Here is a 9,210-nt window from a genome sequence, read left to right on the forward strand (position 1 = left end):
AAATGTGGTTCACAATAACCTTCAATCACTAATAGTTTGAAATAGAGGTGAAAAATTTTGTTGATTTTCCTCAATTTCTACCTTGTACTGTTGATGCTGACATTTCTGATTACGATACATCTCATATTGTTCTCTGGCTATTTCACAGATGTACACCTCCTCCCCTTTGCTCCTTGAGCAGAAGAATTATATCTTCTAGTTCTTTGGTATTTTTTTATTGTCCTATTGAAGTATTGGTGTAGCATTATTTCACTACATACTCTCTGTACTAAAATTTGAAATCTCAATGCAATTTTGAAATCTCTAAACTTAATATTTCTACAATGTACACTCACTAAATAACTTTCAGAATGTAAAATCTCAAAATCCCATAAATGTTTCTTCTTAGCGCAAAAAGAAAAGAAAACCCCCTATATATGCCAAGCAAATCTCTTCAATATCTCATTTTTAAATTCTATTTACCTTCATTAAAACTATCGGGAACATTGGCCACCAAGAGACACAAGAACCAGGCACCATTTCTAACATGAAGCAAGGCTTCAGCTACGTCAACTATAGGAAGCAGGGAAGGGAGCTCTATAAGAAAATAAAGACAGTGTTACTACCAAGGAATGGTATTTCATTGTATTATACATTAAATGTCATTTGGCATTTCACAGATATTATCTGAAATCATTTAAATTAAGGTAATTTCTTTTCACAGTCTAAAGCTGCGCTGTCCAATAGGATAGCCACTAGCCACAGGTGGCTATTTAAATTAAATAAAATTTAAAACAGTTCAGTTCCTCAATTACACTATTCATGTTTCAAGCACCCCACAGCCATATGTGGCTAGTGGCTACTGTGCTGGACAGCACAATACAAGATATTTCCTCACTGCAGAAAGTTCTATTAGATAATGCTGGTCTAAGAATCATTTTCATGAAAATCTTTACATTTTTATGTCCTTTATCTTATAACTCTGATCACACATGGTTATTATAAAGAATCTAGAAAATACAATAAAGTGGAAAGAAAAAATTTATTATCAACTCTATTCCCATCCATCACAGTTAATAATTTGCAATTATGTTATTTTAATGTCCCCATGGGTACTGTTTTTGTTTTCAATTTAAACAAAACTTGGCTTATATCCTACTCACCATTTTGCCGTTTGCATTTATCACTTATATATTATTTTCCAAAATCATTAAATTTCTTCAAATGTATCGTTTTAATGGCTGCATAATATATCATACTATAAAAATAATATAACTTACTTAATTACTACCCTATTATTAGTCATCTTTACTTAAACTTTTTAGGTACATTTTTATTAGATTGTCCTTAAAATAACACAACAGTCCAAGTTAAGAAGTTATGTAGTATTATTTAACCAGAAACTATTATCGAAAAGTACATCTTGGCATTTACTACAGTACCTGCTTGTAAAATACAAAGTACATCTGCAGCTTCCTCCAAATAAACTGGACTCTCAAAGAGCTCAGAAGACTTGAAAAAAAACTCCCCGTTGGATTCAGATACCTAAAAGAAGAAAAGAAAAATGATGAACTCTACTAAGTTTACCTTACTTTTAAATTAAATCCCTTACTTGTAAAAAAAATTGTGCATATTGAACTCATAGACCATGCCTCTTAGCATGTAACTAATACACTGAGGCAGGATATGCAGTATTTGATCAATTTTAACTAGTTTAACCACAGTTAGTAGTCACAGAGTTATTACTTACACACAGCAGTATCAGTCTTAAGAAGCGATTTCTACTACATATTTGCAGACATCCTAAATTAAAGGATAAGATGTGTCAAAGAAATGAGCTAGGACTGCTGCCTACACAAATTGTAGCTCCAAGAAAGCCAAAAAAAAAAAAAACTGTAAACTTAAAGCAGTATGGTAAACATAAATTTCAAGTTCATTCTGAATGAACTGTAGGAAAAAACAAAGAATAAAAACCTAGGCCAACAAACATGCCTACAACTTTTTTGAAAACTTCCTACAGTAGCTTCAACATCACATATGCAAAAGAGTACTAAAAACTGAAACACTGGAAGCCTCCCACAGAAGAAAGGTCATTTATATTAGTTAAGTATTAAGAAAAAGATGTAGAAAAAATATTAGTTGAAATTAAAGAATATCGATATAGTACCAAACAGCAATTGAAATAAATTTTTTTCTTTCTTTGCTCAGTGCGAACAATTGTTTTTTTCTTTTTATTGTGCTTTAGATTGAAGTTTACAACTCAAGTTAATTTCTCATTCAAAAATTTATACACATATTGTTTTCGAAAGAAATTTTTAAAAGATTTATAACATATTTTAAAAACTTTATCTAAAACTGGCTCAAAACCCCCTTGAAGCATTTTCTTTTGAAACAGAATTTAGTCTCCCTGTCCACAATTTATAAAACTGAACTTTATTTATTAGAAATGAACTAATCCCAACTTCTAACAATAAATAATGTTTGCCTCCGAAACTCTGGGCCTAATCTCATGTAACCAAAAAAAAAAAAAAAAAGCCAAAACCATTGCCGTCGAGTTGAATCCAACTCATAACGACCCTATAGGACAGAGTAGAACTGCCCCATAAGGTTTCCAAGGAGCACTTGGTGGATTCAAACTGCCAACCTCTTGGTTAGCAGCCATAGCTCTTAACACTATGTCACCAGCGTTTCCTAATCTCATATAAGCCATCTTAACGTGAAGATCCAATTTATTTCTTTATATAGCAGACCCTCGACATTCACAAATTTAAAATTCAGAGTTTCCATTAACCATAGTTACCCAATGGTTCAAGACATAAAGGAATCACTAATTTTGCTGAAGAGAAAAGTTGAATAGGCTTCATTAGCATACAGGAGCAATTTCATTAGCTAATGAGTGAAGCCAGTCAATCATACTACATCCACCTCTCAAAGCAGCTTTGACACTGTCTACAGAGTTACACATGAGATAATGCTCATTCAGGGTCTAAAGGAATCACACACATTTTTGCTATACCTCACTAAACTTTATGGGAGAAATTATATACAATAAAAGTATTATTAAATTTGATAATGTGTTCAAGTCTTGAAATGTATTTCTTTAAAAGTCAAGAAGCCATTGTATATGTCCAACAAGGTGGATTTTTGCAAGTGTTTTACAGAAAACTCAGTTATAATAAATTATACAATTTGTATTTCCATATCGATAAATAATAGCTTCTCGAAACCCTTAGAATACAGAAATAAAGAATAGACATAAATGAGAAAAATAACTAGAGAAAGAAAACCTTTAAAAGCAGGCATTTAATATCCTTTCAGCCGCTGAAAGGAAAACACTTGCATATCAAATAGAAGAGAGGATACAACCTGTGTGCCTTCTTGCCTGTTTCTGTCTACCTTCTATGTGATAATCATGCATATTTTAAGCTATGATTAAAAGAAATGCACCTTGTTCATAATTGCCAACAGTTCACTAAGCACAAGACGCAGTCGACGAGGTGAATCACTGTGTTCGAACTCTAACGTCAGTCCATGCTGAAGCTGTGAAACCAGGATGCTCTCTCCACTGCCTCCTCCAAGTTTATGCCTAAGTATAAACATGTTAAACAATTATTAGAACACTGGCATGGAAACAGTAGTGCAAAAATTATCTTGTATTGAAATAATCTACAAAAGAATCTATGGATTCTGAATGCTCTCTATTATTCTGAAATTCTATTTAGTTTGCCTATCTCAGGGATTCACAATCTATATAAAGACTTCATCACAACTGACAGTTAACATCCACTTCCATTAACAACAGTGGCTCACTACTGGATTCACAATGGGCAGGGAAGGACATAACATCTGCCCAGAACCTTAGGGAATCAATGTAAACTTAAAAAGCCTCCGAGGTGATTCCAATAAATCTTTCTACTCTAGGAGAATTTCTACTCTACCCACATCCCATCAAGCGTAACTGGCCTAACCAGTTTAACCCAAATACAAATCATGTACATGCCAAATTTCCTTACAAATTTTATGAGCTTCGAAAGATTCTAGAATTTAACTATAAATAGAAAAGATCTAAGTAAAATGCCCTCCAAAGTTTAGATTCTCACTCTTTTCTTTTTCTGGAGGAATGCATCCAATAAAAAGCTCTAAAAGCTCTGAAAAACATTTGATTCTCTCTTCTTTGGCAAAAGAAAGTAAATCCCAATCCACAGATTATACAATAACTTTACCTAAGCTGCTGTTCTTTGCTGGCATCCTGTTCTAAAGCATGGAAGTCCACAGACAACAATGCAACAATGGAGTTGACTGCTTCCACTCCAGACAAAAGGCGAAGGATAAGTTTTTTATCCTGAGCCCAGCTTTGGCTCTGGTCAGCAGGAGCACAAAGTGCCATCCGCACCAAACAGGGCAGGAGAAGTCTTAATTCGGGATCACTTAAAGATGCCAGACGAACAACATCCACCTTCTGCATCGCCTCAAAAGCAAAAGGGCTGACAAACTGAAGGCTTGTACACTCAGTCATTATCACTGTTAATCCTAAGGATAAACAAACAAAAAAATGAAAGCAAGGGTGTTAAATCCCACATGTATGAATGCCCCTCTTTTTAAAAACCCTGAAAAAAAGAGGTCCCTGTATTGGCACTGTTCCTGGCACATATCTAAATGCAAGGTTTGTCGGTCTCCCTGTTTCTACTGTCATCTGGAAGAAGTAACGGGACCAAGGAAATATTTCTAGTTTGTACCTAAGTCCCAATCCAAGACTTTATCCACTATGCCAGTCAATACAGTGGTACATAACACTCGACTACCTTACACTACATGGATCATTATTTAAAAAGCTGAAGTCCTGCCTTCTGCCCATTGTGGGATGCCCAAACACAAGCAAGTAAAGTTCTTTCATATCAACTCCAGAAGCTATGTAAATTAAATGAATGGCCATAGTTTAGAACGCCCGTTTCCAGCAGCTCTTTAGTCTCACATGCTCACCCGACATATGTAAACTGATGGTATTCTCTCTCCCACCCTCCAAGAGTCGGTGGAAGCATTGGTAAATCACCGCAGTGGTTAGAAGCGGCGGTGCCCGACAGAAGACTATGGAGTCCCTAAAACTATCCTATGTCCCTGTGTTACTAGGTTAAAAAAAAAAAAAGGCAACTGTATAGGTGCAATTATAGGAGAAAGATGAGTCCCACTTGGGCACTTCTGTGTCCTCGGTCGTCAGAGGCAATGAAAAAGAAAAGGCAGTGAACCAGTAGCCAAAGCCATCCGCCCTCAGACCAGCAGACTAGCGGAATCGTAGGCAGAAACGCCGTTTTGCTTTTAAGCAGAAGTAGCTGGCCTTTTAACAGAGGGGCGGGCTGACGGAGCAGAGACGCCGAGACCTGTGTGCTCTAAGTCTCGTCCTGGGCACAACGACAACCAGCCCCTAAGGCGGAGAAAAGTCAGGCGGGCTGCAGGCCAGAACGCTTCGTACCTTAAGATCTACCCTCCAGCCTCCCGGAACCCCCACCCCACCTCCCCGTCCTAGAGGCGGGTCGCGGCACAAACGCAGAGCGCGGTCCGAAGTTGGGCCTAGGCGATAGTCCGGATCCCCAACTCTAGTTGGACCTCGAGCAGACCCAAGCACCAAGAGCCCAGACGTCGGGACAACCGGGTCGATGGTACGATGGGGGCAGGATGGGGACAATGCACACGACCAGAACGGAAACTGGAGGGACGGGAAAGCGGAGGAAACTGCTTCAACCTGCGCCCAGCACCTTCATTCATCCCCAGTGTCTGACTCCTGTCGGCCACCGTACTGCATTGAGAGGAAGAGTGGCTGCGAGAGGAAGCCTAGAGACGTCAACGCGGATGCGACGGCGCGCATGTGCGCTCACGCCCTTTCCGCCCCTCCGCTTGCCCTGCCCAAATTCATCCCGAAGAGTTGAAGCAGTAGTCCTAGTCCCTTTTCCGCAGCCTACCAGCTGTGTCGTTTCGGATGAGTTATTAAGCCCGCCAGAGCTGCAGTGTCTTCATCAAAGAATTCTTGTGGCATTCAAATGACATAGCATAAGTAAAATGTTAAAGTTGTCGCGGAACGCTCTAACGGAACTAGACTAGACTTCTGTCTCTGCCGATGCCATCCGCCGCTGTAGTTTTAGAATCCCAGGATTTGTTAGAGACATGAAAAGTAATCTACGCCCGCACCTTCTCCTTCCGCTGTCGACCTCACATCCACCGTCAGAAAATAAAAATCTTCCTTTCAGAGTTTTCAATTTAGAGTCTATAGATCCTTAGAGGACCATGGATGGAGTTTAAGGAATTCCCTGAAGTCCGCAAAATTGTGTTTGACACTTCTGAAGAGAGGCCAAAACTCCCAACAACTTATCAAAAGGAGTCTGATCACCCAAAAAAGATTAAGAGCCACTGAGTCTCTGTATCCACCACCCATCTGTCAGTTTGTCTATGGTGGCTTGCATGGAAGCTCACCCACCAGTATTTCAAATACCAGCAGGGTCATCTATTGTAGACTGAATTTCAGTGGAGCTTGCAGACCCAGAGACTAAAAAAAAAAGCCTGGCTATCTACTTCTGAAAATTAGCTAATGAAAACCTTACAGATAACAACAGAACATTGTCCAATAGAGTGCCGGAACATAAACCCTTCAGGTTGGAAAAAAAAAAAAAAAAACCCCAAACCTGTTGCCATCCAGTTGGTTCTGACTCTTAGTGACCCTATAGGACAGAGTAAAACTGCCCCATAGAGTTTCCCAAGAGCGGCTGGTGGATTCCAACTGCCAACCTTTTGGTTAGCAACCAAGCTCTTAACCACACCACCAGGGCTCCTTCAAATTGGAAGGAACACAAAATACAGTGGCCAAATCAAGGGACTCAAGCATATCAACAATCCTGAAGATAGTGCAAGACCAGGCAATGTTTTGTTTTGTACATGGGATCCATGAGTCAACTAACAACAACAGTCTATGTATCTCCATATTATTTCTTCTTCTTGGTTAATTAACATGTACTTACCACATTCCTCTTACCAGGTATTGTGCAAGGAGCTAGGAAAAAAAATATGGAGATACAGAACATTAATAGTTTCCAAGGCTTTGACATAGGGAATCATCTCTTTAAAAATAAGGTCTGACATATTAGGTCATAAAACAAACCTTTCCAGAATCCAAAACATCGAAATATTACAAAGCATCTTCTCAGACCACAAGGCAATAAACCTAGAAATCAATAACAGAAAAACTAGAGGAAAGAAATCAAATACTTGGAAACTGAACAATACCCTCCTGAAAAAAGACTGGGTTATAGAAGACATCAAGGAGGGAATAAGGAAATTCATAGAATGCAACGAGAATGAAAATACTTCCTATCAAAACCTCTGGGACACAGCAAAAGCAGTGCTCAGAGGCCAATTTATATCGATAAATGCACACATACAAAAAGAAGAAAGAGCCAAAATCAGAGAACTGTCCCTACAACTTGAACAAATAGAAAGTGAGCAACAAAAGAATCCATCAGACACCAGAAGAAAACAAATAATAAAAATTAGAGCTGAGCTAAATGAATTAGAGAACAGAAAAACAATTGAAAGAATTAACAAAGCCAAAAGCTGGTTCTTTGAAAAAATTAACAAAATTGATAAACCATTGGCTAGACTGACTAAAGAAATACAGCAAAGGAAACAAATAACCTGAATAAGAAACGAGAAGGGCCACATCACAACAGAACCAACTGAAATTAAAAGAATCATATCAGATTATTATGAAAAATTGTACTCTAACAAATTTGAAAACCTAGAAGAAATGGATGAATTCCTGGAAAAACACTACCTACTTAAACTAACACATTCAGAAGTAGAACAACTAAATAGACCCATAACAAAAAAAGAGATTGAAACGGTAAGCAAAAAACTCCCAACAAAAAAAAGCCCTGGCCCAGATGGCTTCACTGCAGAGTTCTACCAAACTTTCAGAGAAGAGTTAACACCACTACTACTAAAGGTATTTCAAAGCATAGAAAATGACAGAATACTACCCAACTCATTCTATGAAGCCACCATCTCCCTGATACCAAAACCAGGTAAAGACATTCCAAAAAAAGAAAATTACAGACCTATATCCCTCATGAACATAGATGCAAAAATCCTCAACAAAATTCTAGCCGATAGAATTCAACAACATATCAAAAAAATAATTCACCCTGATCAAGTGGGATTTATACCAGGTATGCAAGGCTGGTTTAGTATCAGAAAAACCATTAATGTAACCCACCACATAAATAAAACAAAAGACAAAAACCACATGATCTTATCAATTGATGCAGAAAAGGCATTTGACAAAGTCCAACACCTATTTATGATAAAAACTCTCACCAAAATAGGAATTGAAGGAAAATTCCTCAACATAATAAAGGGCATCTATGCAAAGCCAACTGCCAACATCACTCTAAATGGAGAGAGCCTGAAAGCATTTCCCTTGAGAACGGGAACCAGACAAGGATGCCCTTTATCACCGCTCTTATTCAACATCGTGCTAGAAGTCCTAGCCAGGGCAATTAGGCTAGACAAAGAAATAAAGGGCATCCGGATTGGCAAAGAGGAAGTAAAATTATCTCTATTTGCAGATGACATGATCTTATACACAGAAAACCCTAAGGAATCCTCCAGAAAACTACTGAAACTAATAGAAGAGTTTGGAAGAGTCTCAGGTTATAAAATAAACATACAAAAATCACTTGGATTCCTCTACATCAACAAAAAGAACATCGAAGAGGAAATAACCAAATCAATACCATTCACAGTAGCCCCCAAGAAGATAAAATACTTAGGAATAAATCTTACCAAGGATGTAAAAGACCTATACAAAGAAAATTACAAAGCTCTACTACAAGAAATTCAAAAGGACATACTTAAGTGGAAAAACATACCTTGCTCATGGATAGGAAGACTTAACATAGTAAAAATGTCTATTCTACCAAAAGCCATCTATACATACAATGCACTTCCGATCCAAATTCCAATGTCATTTTTTAAGGTGATAGAGAAACAAATCACCAACTTCATATGGAAGGGAAAGAAGCCTCAGATAAGCAAAGCGTTACTGAAAAAGAAGAAGAAAGTGGGAGGCCTCACTCTACCTGATTTCAGAACCTATTATACAGCCACAGTAGTCAAAACAGCCTGGTATTGGTACAACAACAGGCACATAGACCAGTGGAACAGAATTGAGAACCCAGAAATAAATCC

The 9,210-nt window shown here is 37.9% G+C and overlaps 1 protein-coding gene across 6 annotated transcripts in view; it reads right to left on the minus strand.

Moving 5' to 3' along the window:
- The window catches only part of INTS2 (integrator complex subunit 2), a 51,069-nt gene extending 45,289 nt beyond the window's left edge, over positions 1–5,780 (minus strand). For 2 of the 6 annotated variants that reach the window (XM_049860130.1, XM_049860135.1), the window contains exons 1-5: positions 5,717–5,768; positions 4,203–4,509; positions 3,427–3,565; positions 1,422–1,524; positions 463–576 (exon numbers count right to left, since the gene is read on the minus strand). In XM_049860130.1, the coding sequence (XP_049716087.1) occupies positions 463–576; positions 1,422–1,524; positions 3,427–3,565; positions 4,203–4,509; positions 5,717–5,735 (682 nt within the window). In that variant the 5' untranslated portion in view covers positions 5,736–5,768. Of the gene's footprint in view, positions 1–462; positions 577–1,421; positions 1,525–3,426; positions 3,566–4,202; positions 4,510–4,959 lie in introns of all 6 variants that reach the window. The other 4 variants (XM_049860131.1, XM_049860134.1, XM_049860133.1 and 1 more) reach the window with 4 other exon arrangements.
- Positions 5,781–9,210: the final 3,430 nt, after the last annotated feature.

The sequence above is a fragment of the Elephas maximus genome, chromosome 19 (genome assembly GCF_024166365.1).
Source record: "Elephas maximus indicus isolate mEleMax1 chromosome 19, mEleMax1 primary haplotype, whole genome shotgun sequence".
Classification (NCBI taxonomy): Eukaryota; Metazoa; Chordata; class Mammalia; order Proboscidea; family Elephantidae; genus Elephas; species Elephas maximus.